At 34.9% G+C, this 13,852-nt stretch overlaps 1 protein-coding gene across 3 annotated transcripts in view; it reads left to right on the top strand.

Moving 5' to 3' along the window:
- Positions 1 to 13,852, top strand: part of UHRF2 (ubiquitin like with PHD and ring finger domains 2) — a 77,377-nt gene that overhangs the window by 14,907 nt on the left and 48,618 nt on the right. For all 3 annotated transcript variants that reach the window (XM_062513202.1, XM_062513201.1, XM_062513200.1), the window contains exons 3-4: positions 3,493 to 3,755; positions 13,300 to 13,518. In XM_062513202.1, the coding sequence (XP_062369186.1) occupies positions 3,493 to 3,755; positions 13,300 to 13,518 (482 nt within the window). The remainder of the gene's footprint in view (positions 1 to 3,492; positions 3,756 to 13,299; positions 13,519 to 13,852) is intronic.

Below are 13,852 nucleotides of genomic sequence, written 5' to 3'. Positions count from 1 at the left end.
AATATATCTATGTGTATCTATCTGTAGGGAATGGTAGCATTTCACCTCCTCTTTGGGTGTTTCTCTTAGATAAGACATAGGTATAACAGTAATTATTTTGCTGGAAAATGTTCACAATTACAGAGAAAGAAAAGGAGGTTGAGGTTGCCATAAATGAGAAGTCTTGCTAGAGTGTTGCCTGAAGTCCTTTAAGAATTGATGAATCTGGCTGAGAAAACCATGAGGTGGGCCTCTGTCTGGCTTATCATGCACCTGTCTTAAGCAAGGTCTAAGGATGGAGCGATGTCTGGAGTGAAGCAGAGGCCACATAGCCCTGTGTTGTTTCAGTGGGACACAGAGCAGCACCTGCACCAGCCAATAGTGTCAGTCCCCTTCACCATCTATGGAGATAAGGATGTGCACAAAGACTATCAGGCAGAGAGGTGAAGAAGCCTTTACTGCCACCTCAGCAGATGGACCAAAGTACCTCTTTTACCTTTTGTATCAACTGTAAATTCTGACCAGAACTTACTAAGATCTTCTTCATTAAGTCCTTCTTTTGCATAGTAATTTTTACATACCTAGGAATGCAGATGCAAAGAGAGCATGTCTGTGTAAGACCACAGTTATCACAACTCCACCTGTAACATGAAATTATTCTTTTTGGGTAGGACCAAAAGTTATAATATAGAAGAGTATTTCTGGGACAAAAGAAAGAGGGGGAAAACACCTCTACTTGCTTGGGAGAGTTTGACAGACATTGTCTCTCCTCCTCCTCCTCTGAAAGGGTGATTTTAGGCGGGCTTTGTACCTCCCAGTTGCATTGGAGCAGGCCCAGGAATATTTATTCACACACACGTGAATATTTATTAAAGTTTGGGAGTATTTACTATTATAGCCGAATATGTATTTATATATATATAGATATTTGTTAGTATATGTGATTATTTATTAAAATATATGAATATAGGTATTAATAGTGCTGTCAGATGTCAGTTACTTTCTGTCATGGCATATAGTAACACTCTGTGGTTAGTGCATTGCTCACTGGCAATCCTGAACCCGCCTCCTGTTGCTTCAATAAACTGCACTGTTGGTGAATCTGGATGTTACTGAACACAGTCAAGATTTAGTGCTGAATTAATCAGAAATCTAGCCTAGTGGCACCCAGACCTCTGAACTGTGAAGACCATCTGGAACACCAGGGGGTTCATTTTCTGCCAAATTTCTGTAGCCTTAATGCAACAGAGGTTGCCATGTATGTACAAGGTAATTTCAGTTAGAGTTCTGTTTAATCTCTGAGGAATCAGGGAGTCATAAAATCAGTAGCTTGAGTATGGCAACACAAGCTTGTGTGCTTCCTTGCTCTTTTATGTCTATTTATTACAATGGGAATAACTCCAGTTCTTCAGTTCTGAATCTTTACAATTAATCGGTGAGTATAAAAGGTAATATGAGAAAGGCCATCCCAAGATGGACTTGGCATGAGTGAACAACACTATCTTGGCTAAGCAGTAGCCAAAAAGAGGAATAACAGGATGAGTTGGAAGAGAGCAGTTACAGTAACAGAGGTTTTGGGCATGCAGGAATGTTAGAAAAAACAAAGCTCATTTAGAAACATGTGTGTATTTCAGTTTCTGATTCTCACATGGTGAGTTTTTCATTCAAAAAACACTGACTTCAGTAAAAACATTTTAGCCAAGAATACTAGCTTGGAATAAAACCCACACAAATGGAATCTATAATTAAAATCAGTGTTTGTTTAATATTGTTCACAAATAGCTACCAATAAAACAGTTCATAAACCAAACATCACTCACACAGAATAGTTGCATTATGCTCCTCAGAAGTCCGTGGCAATAATTACTTGCTCTTACACTTTTCAAGCATGGGAAGTATGTTGTGTAATTATTCACATCAAATTACAAAAGCATGTATTATAGAGGAATGATTAAGGGAGTTTGTATTGATATATTGGTTTTTTATTATTTTAATTTTTTTGTTGTCTTGGATCTGGATATGATGGATTTTAACTTGGCTGACATGGTTTCTTTGGCACTTCCATAACTACAAGAAGTAGCAACAGGTGGGGAATCCTTGACAGTATGTATCTCATTCAGCTGTATTTTGGAGAAGAGGAAGTAAAGCACCACTTTGAGCTGCAACTTGTTCAAACATATAAGATTGCACAGGGATGCCTTCATGAAGGTTTCTTCTAGAAGTGCCAGAATTCACTATTTATATTTAAAATAGATTGATGCATTTAAAATAAGTCCTTCTCTGATTTGTTTATCATGTGGCTGAAACTGTTATCTTGGTAATAAGCTGCCCTTTGAATACTGTAGATTCTAAGAAAGTAAAAATAAAAATACACATTGTTATTTTACATACACAGAAGAAAAAAAAACATCAAGTTTGTGAAGTTATGTGAATAAGAAGGGTGGTGAGAGTAAAACAGGAAGTATTCCTTTAATGGGTTAACTTGTTGGCTCAAACTGCTGCTAGTTATGCTTTCAGATACTGAAGAGTTGCTCCACTCTAAATACTAAAACTTACTGAGTTTTGCTCATACAATAAATAAAATACAATAAGTTTATTCATATCTTAGAAATTAGCCTTTGGAGTGTGTGAGAGTAAGTATCTGTGTGGCACAATGTTAGTACCTGACAAAGACTGTAGCTTAAACATATATGTATTTATGTATATGCATATCTGCATGTATCTCATATTGATAATTAAAGATTTTTTTTTCATCTGCAATAGTTCTGTTGTAATTTTTTATAGTTGGTGTATTGTTTAAGTGGTTTTTAATATTTCCTTTCAGTGTTCTCTGTATTATTAAAGAATGTCTGTTTATTATCTGACAACCTGAGAAAATACAGCATGATTTAGAATAGTAAAATGGTTTGGTTGCTTAATACCAGTAATACTGTGAGTACAGAAGGGAGAAATTCTGGAGATGAGTTTCATTTCTTACAGTCATAACATTTTGGCAGACTGTGGTGGCATCCTTGTTAGATTTTTCCCTATCTGTCCTTGAGTCTTTAATGATTAAAAAAATCTTGCAGGACAGAAAGGTAGAAAACTAAGTAATAATTCCAGGTTGGAGACTCAGGAAGGTCTGTAAACCCTTTGGTTTTGAGCTAGTATTTTAATACTGTGTGTGCTTTTCATAGTCATAAAGATCAGTTGGTGAAACAAGAGGAAAGGATAATGAAAGAGATCAAGCTAATTTGTAGATTTGAAAGGGGAAAAAAGTTAGCGTTGCTTTTTAAAATTGCATATAAATTATATTTATATTGGATTTTAGTGAAGGAAGAGTAATAAAATACTGAAAGTGCAAATAAAAGCATTTATAACTGTATATTACTTGAAATTGCAACTAGATGTTATAGCTTGTTGTTTTACTGATAACAAAGTTAAGCAGTAGTCCAGTAAGTTGTCTGATTTATTTTTTTCTTAATTGTTTTTTTATAAAACAAGCATAAATTTATTATTGAATTTTCCTTTTAGATAAATGAGTTGGTGGATGCCCGTGATATCAACATTGGAGCCTGGTTTGAAGCTCATATAGAAAATGTTACTCGAGCAACGAAGGGACATAAGAATGGTAAAGCTCAAGGGAAGAGTGGTAACACTTACAAAAGGACTAATGGAAACTTAAATCAAGATCATTCTAGAGAAAATGCAAATAATTTGGACAGTACACCTTCCACATCTTATTCAGACTGTATGGACACTGATGAAGAAGCTATTTATCATATCAAGTACGATGAGTAAGTGCTCCTGATACTATTTTGAGGACATCAAATATTGTTACTTGGTTTGTATAAACCAAGAATTTATTGAAGAAGTTTGGAATCAAAGAAAGCAAGTTGAATATTGCAACCAAGAAAAAAAAATACTAAAAAATTATAACACATTTTAGTTGGATATATCAAATCCATTGGCAGTAATTATGTTTTTCATGTCTAAATATTTGCGAAGTATTAATATCTTCTCCTTATAAGAATATACATACTTTCTACATAAGAAAAAGAAACCATACATCCAAATTTTTTACTGTTTGTCTTTTCAAGGTTTTTTTTTTTTAATTTAAATTATGTATTGTGCATATGGAATTCTTCTAAGTAGGGCTGAAGGAGAGCTCCCATTGAAGCAAATTGTTGTTACTTAATTTGGATTTATTGTATTCCAAATAGAGTAATTGTGCACAAAATTTCAGATCTGTACTTATAGTGGAGATTTGTTACTGAGAACTTTGTGACTGAGAACTCAAAACTGATCCTGAAATGGAGAGAGGGTATTAAGGGTGGGTGTTTTCAAGTTAGTTTAGGGTGTTATTGTCCCTTCTCTAGTCATAACAAATTCTAGAGCCTGCAATGTGTGGGTGGGAAACCTTGAGTTTGAAAGGATTGTGTATTTATGACCAGGCTTTGCACAACTTCTTTTACTTGAGAAATTGTTCTGAAATTTTTTTGCTGATAATATGTTAAAGCAGTAAGTTAAGCTTCTAAACAAATAAAATTTTAAATGAGTTGAGTATTTTTAATTTTTGATACGGAGATTAGTAAAAATGCTGTAGTCTGTGGAATGTAAGATTGAGGTAGAAGGATGCAAATTATATTAAATATTAACTAAATGTAGGTTTCCAAACCCCTTTTTTACAGTAGCTATTTCTACTTTACATATTTTAGAATGTAACTCTGCATCTGAGTTACAGAGAGCACTTTTTGTTCGTGGTACTTGTAATACATACAACATAATGCACTTTTTTGACTCTGTGCTAAGTTTGGATTCCATATCTGCGACTTTAAGCATTTTACTAAAATGTTAGAGAATTAAAATGGTGGAAGTAGAAATGTAAATACTTATGTGAATATTGCAAAAAATATTTGAAAATAACAATCAACTATTATGATGAAAATGAAAATACTTTTCCTTGAAAATAATGACTTTGGTGGTGTGATTTCACAGACCTGTCTTTCATATTATCTGATTTTACATTACTGTGGATATATGTAAGTTAGCAATGGGCAAAATTTTCAGAGAAAGTGTTTGTAACTGTTGCAGTGAAATTATGGGGTTTTTTTTGTAGATGCTGTTATTTTTTATTGGTTGGAAGTAGAAAAAATTTCACAACAGTTCTGACTTATCTTTGGTATAGTCTTACTAAATTAAAAGATTGACCTCTGTTTATGTGTACTTGCCTTTCGGCATGTGGAGACAGGTTTTTTTTACTCCTAAAAAGTGGTTATGTATAGCAGCTGTATACACTTAGCCAACAAAATTAAGTAAGGCACAAAAGCATATTGTGGCAAGAATGTTCCAGTTAAGCTGATCAGTCTAAGATATTGAAAGTTAAAGCTTTTAGAAAGAAACATTATTGAAAAGTGCAACTTGTACATTTATGAGTGATAAAGTTTTTGGTGGATGTTCCCGGTAAAATTCTTTTGGGATATCACTTTTTTTCTTCTAGCGCTATCCAACATGCACATTCCTATTGCAACTACATTTGTGCTTCTACCACTTTGTTTTCATACATTAGTGTTTACCTCTCATGTCTGTAGACAGCACTTGTATTCTGCCACCCACCCCTTTGCTTGATGTGGATAAGTAGGAAGATCATGGTGTGCTTTGACACACAGTTGTTCTCTGCTACAGAAATAGATTAATTTATCTCTTCACTCCTGTTCTTCAAGCTTCATATGTTTCTGTGGGTACTATGCCCTGCACAGTTATTTGTGCATGGATGTTTTGTTTTTTGGGTTTGGATTAAGCATTTTGCTGCCAGATGTACTTGGCATTTTCTAGTCTATCCTTGCGGTATTGTTTTGGACAAACTCTTTATCTCTGATAGATGATGGCTCTCATGGGGGTGCTATAGGTTCAGCTCCATCTTTCCTACAAGAGGTATTCTTATGTGACACAAAACAACTCTGCATTATCTGAACTACAGTAAAAATTACTTACGAATGGAAAACATAAGCCTGGTTCCAGTAAAGCCATCAAAATTGCTTTAATATGTTGGAAAGACTGTATGTCAGAGGTGGGCACAGGTGCACAACTTCTCAAATCATAACTGATGCTTTTCTGTCTGTTACATCCTTCCAGTTTGAAAAAACAATTACCACAAAGGTTACAGTTGTGGTAATACGGTTGTGGGATAGGTCACTTGTAATGCATTGAATTGGTCTTCTCTACCCCTTAGATTAGTTCTCCTTTAGCAGTTTTCCTGAAAGGGTAAAGCAGGACTTGTCCTTTTCTTAAGTGAGAAAGTTGGCTTTAGCAGCAGTGCTGCTAGATTTACATATCACAAGTCCTGTACAACTAAATGCTTTGATATGTAGTGTTAGATTTAATAAAAGTGTTCTTCCTCTGAGGGGCTCAGTGTTAATTTGTTCCTCTTTCAGTTTCTTGTTTAAATAGTGTAATTACAGTGAATGTGAAGGGGAAAAAAATGTGACAGTTCTATTTGCAAAGAGTACAGTTAAGGGAAATTATCCTTTCTGGGCAAGAACTAATTATAGTAGTCTCAAAGGGGTAACTAACTTTTGACTGAATAGAGCTCTTCTGCCAGCTGTGACTGCCACAGACAGGAAGTACTACATACTCCTCGGTGATTTTGTTGATAACAGCACTGGTGAGTTGTTTCTGTCGTGGTTTTCTCCCACCTCTTCCACTACCATGCCCCACCCCAGCTACGTGTCTAGTCTTTAACAAAATTGCTGCAATAGTTATAAGGCTCACATATTTCTGCAGAGAGAAAACCTAGGGCCATTGGGAGGAACAGAACTCGGTTTCAATTAACTGGAGTCACAGTTCTTGATAAGTGCAAAGGTTTAAAAGACTTGTATTTTTTTTTTCTGAGAGCCGTAATTTTACCTGTGAAGAAGAGACCAAAATACCAGTTTTACCAATGCCTGGCCTTCAGGCAGTATCAAATTTCTTGGCACCCATTTGTGGCTATGTAACTTCTGTATGACAGTCCATCTGCTTTCAGTTTCTGAATGCAGGCTTTTCCCTGGTGGCAGCAGTTTGAAGGTGTGTTCCTGTTTTTGTCAGTGTATCTTCCTCCCCTTAGATTTTATTCCCTGTATTTCTATTTCACATTTGCATCTGTGGGTATCACAAGGAGCCATTAAACACTTTGAAGTCAAGGATGTACAATCAGGTTTCATACAATACTATCATACATTTCTTTCTTCTGTTCCCAGCAACTGTCTTCAAGTACAGAAGAAATTAACCTTTCTTGAATCCAAGAAAGCCGAATCCTGATTTAAAAGGACTTGTGAGGAATGCAACACATGCTGAGATTCTAAAGTTAACTGAGATAACTGTAGGTGATCTCCACAACAGCTTGCTTAGGAATCACTTCCAAATCAGAAACAGGACATTTTAGTAGCTGAGTGGCACCATAAGGACATGGCTACAGTACTGTGTCATATCAGCATTTGCCCTTTCCTCTTAGCTAATTTCATATTTTTTACTGGTGTAGCACTGGTTATAGAGTACTTCTCAGGAAGAAAGTTCTCATTCTGCAAGTGTTAGCTTCTTGATCATTAGTTCCCCAAAGCAGCAGGAAGACTTGGGGATTTACCCCAAGTAATTGGATTACAACCAAGTAATGTCTTTTCCTTTCTTTTCTTGTTTCAGTAGTCTGTAATAAAGTCTTTCCTTTTAAGAAGGCTCTCAGCCACAGGGAGGCTGGATTTTCTACAGCATGAGAAATTTCAGTATGATAACTTGTATGCAAGTACAGATTAAGTGTGACTCAAGTGTAGGTAACTTTTTTCAAGGCCATTGTTTTAGCTGATTATATTCCCCTCATGTTTTATAATAATCAGGGAGTTTTATTTTAAACCATCTGCATCATACACCATAAAGTACACTGTGGTTATTTCTTCTAGGAAAGTAATTGCTTCTGTTTTCTTCATGCTTTATGTGAACTGTGGAGTAATGCCCTCGGATTTTAAAGGTGTACACACACACACACACACACACACATATATACACACACACATGAAGAAAATTAGGATTTCACTGTGTGCTACAGAGGTCAAAAATGTGGAGTCATCCTCTGTGGTTGTTGAAGCAGTATGCAAGGTACAAGTCTTACAGCTGGAGAGCACAGACTATTCTGAGGCAATGAGGAGAAAAGGTCTAGAGTACTGCCTCGTCAAAAAAAAAACACTTTCTGCTTGAAAGTATCATTCACAGCTGAAGAGATTGTCAAGAGAATAATAGTATTAAACTTGCTATAACTTTCATCAAGGAATGGTTTGAAGATTACACTTGCTTAATGAGTCTATTTTCTGAATGCTTTTAATATGAAATTTTCAGATACAGCTAGTAGGCTGGGATTGAATAGATTGTATCTGGGATTTCACTTAGATCATACTACTGATAAATTGACTTTTGGAGACCAAAAGACTTTATAGGTGGCTCTCAAACTACTTTTTATACTTTGCTTTCTAGGTGTATACATCTGATAGTGAAGTTGCATTGAATTTTGTGGTTATGTGACTGTACAGTGAAGTGCTCTTGTTTCCTAATATATCTAAAAACTAATGTTTATAAGGTGAATGTTACTGGATATTGTCATACATCAGTCAAATAAATTTGCCCAGTGGGGCTGGATATAAGAAAGATTCCCTGCTCCTTTGAGAAGTAACATTAGTGCATGATGCAAACTGTTCTGTTTTGTCTTCTGTGAAGAAATGCCAAAAAACATTCTTTGCATGCTATGTTTTTCTCAGTTAACCCTTGTAAATATTTAGCTGAGTTTACTTTTTTGTTTGCATACATGAAACACAGGAGACAGTGTAAGTCAGGAAGATGCATATTGTCATATTGCTGATTCTAATTCCAGACACTGAACTGAGGACAGGAATTCCTTTTGAAGGACATGAATTTAATGGCTAGAAACATGACAAAATCATGGGAGCTATAGACTGTAGTTTTATTGTAGCACTTCCTTTTGTGTATGTTGGAGAGTTTAGAATTGCAGAAGAGGAAGAGGAATGAAAGCTATATTGTCTGCTAAGTAGAACGTTAAGACAATGTGTTCCTAAGGGTAACACGTTTTTTCGGACTTTATATCAGTCAGAAATCTTTTTTATATTTAGTCTGAGTCACTACTTGGAGCACCTCTCTAGCTATGTAGTTTTGTTTTCCAGTTCCTAATATCAGTGATTAGTTTGTTTACTTATGCAGATTTTTTACCTCCTATAGATAATTGGGCAATGCTAAAGTAGTAAAGGAGCTGCTATGTCCTCACTAGAAACCATGCCACCAGAATCATTCATACTTGAAAGTATTTTATGGGAGCAGCTGCACACTGCTGCTTTTCATACTAAGATGCCTGTTACTTGTAAGGTTATTTTCCCATTTGAAATGGGTTTCTGACTGCATATTGTGTGTTTTATCATGTTAGAGTACTTGTATGTATTACAGTCAGGGTTTTGACAGCAGGCAGTAACTGTAAGACTTTGATTTCTAACCATGTAGACACGTTGTGCAAACTGAAAAGTAAACAGTTTGAGGAGGCAATCTAGGTGTTTCTTAGGTCTCTCTAGAAAGGATTTGAGCCAAGTGAATGAAGCTTTGCTGTCCTAGTAGCTGTTTGAGAGAACAACTCAAATAATAACATTTAAACTTTTTTTTTTGTTGTTTAAAACTGCTTCTTGGCTGAAAAAATGGTGTGATCAGTGAGAATAAGATTGAATTTTACTTCTTATTCATTTATCTTAAATTAGCTGTAAATTAATTCTCCTTGCACTCCTGAGGAAAGGTTTTTCAAAAAATGCATGATTTGTCATGCATGACTTTGCTGTCTAGTGAAGTAAACCTAGTTTTCATTATATTCACAGTACTTAAACTTGTAATACAACAATACTGTATGAAAAATTGAGTGTTCTGCATATTTCTTACACTTCTGAACCTCTGTTTTGATACTCTTATTTCCAGGTTGTCTCCCTTCAGGGTTTAAGACTAGAAGTTATCTTTCCTTAAAACGCAGAATTAAAGTAATTAGTAAAGTAAGATGGTTCTCTTCAGGCTAATAATACAGTTTTTCAGTGTTTAAGCAGCTTAATTCTCTAATTATTCGTTATTAGGTAAGGTTCTCAAAATCTTGTTCATATTCAGTATGCCTTCCAGTCTGTCTTTTGAAATATATTACTTTTTTTTTTTAATAATGAATTACCAAACCCACTGTTTTTTTGGAAGCACACAGCTTGACTATCCCAGTGATTTTTTTTTTTCCCATTCATAATTGTGGCTTACGTAGTCTTCCAATATAGTGCTTTTTGAAACACCGTGTTGGCTTTCTCAAATACTACAGCAAAACTGGACTGATTGTTTCCTCAGGTTATAAGGGAGTGGGGTGTAGGAATCTAGTTTTCATCCAGTTCTACCTTCTCAGTCAGGTTTGCCTCCTCCAGGAGTTCATTCCTTTCTGTTTCTATTTTTGTTTTTGCCATTCTATTCCTTCATTCTGGAGTTGGAATGAGTCTTTTCTGAATTTTTTGATTGAGAAAATAAATTATACTTCCATTTTATTACTATTGGAAAATAATTTTTAAAATTGTGTGTCTGCACTAACATTCCTCACATACTGGCATGGAGAGTGAATGGGAAGGTCTTTACTTTTTGTTCCCAGAATTTTATCTTTCCATTTCTAGTTGTTTTATTAACAGCTGGGAAAAGTGTTAGAGGGTATGTTGCAAGGTCTCAGTAAATTGAACAGGCTTGGGTTTATTCTGACATAGAACTGCTATGTGTCCTAGCATTTGAACATGTTAGGACCCATAGCCAACCATCTGACCACAGCCAAGAAATACTGGAATTTTTACTTTGTGAATAATTCTTTGCTATGGAGACTGTTTACACAGATAGGAAATCCCAATAAATCTTTGCTATACTAGAAATACTACAGGGAAGAATTAAATTAGAAGTAAATAGAGATATCCTATGGGCAATACTCATGAACCTCTTATGATTATGCTTACTGGTATAGCTCCATTTTGTAGTATTAGTTGCCAAATGCCCTAAAAACATGGAAAACCAAGAAACTGTCCACAGCTGTTTTGAATGTAAAAGTTTAATTGTGCCATATAATCTTCATTTCAACTGTACCTACTTTATGCTAGTCTAATTAAAACATTACTGTGAAAATGTTGTTTTTTTCTCTTGAGTGTGATCTTAGTATTTTTAAAGTAACTCAATAAATGAGAAAACACTTTCGGCATATGTTCATGTCTCACAGTAGTCCTTTATTAAAGCTTCCCAGAATGGGAAAGAATTAATTTTCACTGAATTCTTGAGGTTAAAATACCATATGTATTCACTTTATATTTTGGTTTATCAGCATAAGTCCACATATTCATATCTTGTAATTCTATGCTTAAATATTATTCTTTCATATTTAAGAAATTAGATTTTAAATTAATGTGTGATTTTTGTAAATGGCATGTTAAACTTTAGGAAAATGAATGTGAGGTAGTAGAATTTTCTAATGTGAGCGTGATTTTTTTTCCATATTTAACTAAATTATGGCGTTAAACACATTTGAGGCCACAAGCTTACTGTAAAAGTATAATAATGAATAGGGTACTGAGCTTAACATGTGGAGTTTAACTGCAATTTTTAGCTTAACTCAAGAACTTGTGACAAATACTGCTTTTGCTGTTCTGCCTGAGGTATCAGTTATGGACTAATGTGCAGGGTTAAATATCTGCTAGCATTCACCAGCAACCACGAAAACATTTCTCTGTGTGAAAGCACAGCAGTAAAAACTTTCAATATCTGTATCGTTTTGCAAAAGAAAGGTGAAATGTGGCAAAAGAAATGTTTCTTTTTCTAAAGTTTGTAGGCTTGCATTTTTGACCAGCTTGACGGGTCTCTCTCAGTGGAGAGTCAGGCTTCATTTTCTTCTTTTGGAAAGCAGTTTTTGCTTAAATAGGGTATTTGGGGGCTGTCTTTTGGTAGGTGATCTTGTTCTAGTCAGGCTGATAGGCAATATTTTTGCTTGGGTTTTTTCATATGGTACTTCCAAGAGCAATGGTGGAGACGTTAACGATGACAATCTTTGAAATTCCTCATCAGTACTATAGAAGGATCTGTTTTGAATTGCATAGAGGTGAGAAAGATAATATGAATCTGAATTTAGGGAAAAATGTTTGTCCAAAACTCACTCAGGAAAAACAAACTGAAGACATTACCCCCACATCAGTAGTAGCAAATTGGTGCGTTAGATTTAAGGCATAATAGGAGGCATAACTTGTTTGAAGTGTGTCCAATTTCATTGGTGGGCTTTCAGTCAACTGTTCAGGAGTAGACATCCTGATTTCAGGCTATAGTCTGTCAGTCTCATGATGTTAATGACAATAGTTTTAGTATTTCTTCCTGTATTAAGTTGCAATGTGCCATTTTCCCATGACCTTGTAATATTCTTGTTCAGTATAGGGGGAGGTATGTTGTAAAGTGGTAGAGACATACTTTTATTAGTGAGATTTTGCCATTGATATTTAACAATTCTGTTTGATAAAGGAATGTTAATTTAACTGTGAGTGCTCTTGCTAAAGTGCCAATAATTGCATAGTTTAAAATATAGTTTAAGATACATCATCCTCAGCATTTTTTCTTAAGAAGAGAGAATTAATTTTAATAGCAGCTGTTTATTTGCAGTAGACTTCATTTTCTCTGTTAAATTTGTTCTATGTACTCATTTAGTACTAGCTAAGTGATAGGAGATTTTTATCTGCCTACACACAGTATGAAAAAAGAACTTCAGTTTAGTGGTTTTTTTAACTTTTTGTTACAGGCTAGCTTTTTTTTTTTAATTAGTATTTTCATCATGTCTATATTCTGCTATTTTTCCAGCACATGTGCAAATACAGGCTCTAGTATCAAGTAATAGTGGCCTCATTCAGAGGAATCTAAGAAAACAGTAGTGTTAAAATCAAAAGCATCTCAAATTTGAAAAGGTTTCCTTCCTGCATTGGGAATTTAGTTAGAGTGCTATCAAATAACACTAAATTATTGAGAAGTGCATATAGATTTACTTTTTTTTTTTTTTTTTTTTGAGAAAACTGATGGAGGCTATTTTTCCCATCTGAGATGAGACAAATACTTAGGATTCTTAGTCTGTATTTGGAGGAAAGCTGTATTTTAAAAAGGATATTAGTTAGATTTTATGGTTTTTATGTGCCCTAAGAACATTTAAAAACTTTTACTTCTGAAAAACAGTTGTCTGTGACTTTCTTTTTACTGTTGAAGGAGTCATAATAATTGGTGCTGTTGGTTTTGCTTTTCAAGGTACCCAGAAAATGGCATAATAGAAATGGACACAGTTAATCTTCGACCCCGAGCAAGAACCATTCTGAAGTGGAGTGAGCTAAAAGTGGGTGATGTGGTGATGGTTAACTACAATGTTGAGACACCAGAAGAAAGAGGATTTTGGTTTGATGCAGAAATTACCTCTTTGAGAGAAATCTCAAGGACTAACAAAGAGGTTCATGCTAAAATTCTTCTGGGGTAAGATTTGCTTGACCAACTCAGAAAATCTCTACATATCATATGAAGTGTGTTTGGTTTGTTTTTTTTATGTGCTAGTCACTACTAGATTAATTTTAATGTCATACTTCAATTCCACAGCTGTGTGAATTACAAAATGACAGTGCATGGTTTTTACAATGTGCAGATTTAACTGTAAGTCAGAATTTTTAATTTTTCCTGAGGCTGCTGGAGGCAACCATAAAGTTTATTATGTATTATGTGTGATTCAGTAATTTTTTAGATAATTGGAAACCCCCAAGTCTCACTGAGTGTGAGTCATCTCTGACAGTTTGAATAAGTCTCTGAACTAGCT

The sequence above is a fragment of the Cinclus cinclus genome, chromosome Z (genome assembly GCF_963662255.1).
Source record: "Cinclus cinclus chromosome Z, bCinCin1.1, whole genome shotgun sequence".
Lineage (NCBI taxonomy): Eukaryota > Metazoa > Chordata > Aves > Passeriformes > Cinclidae > Cinclus > Cinclus cinclus.
This window is presented reverse-complemented; position numbering and strand designations above follow the sequence as displayed.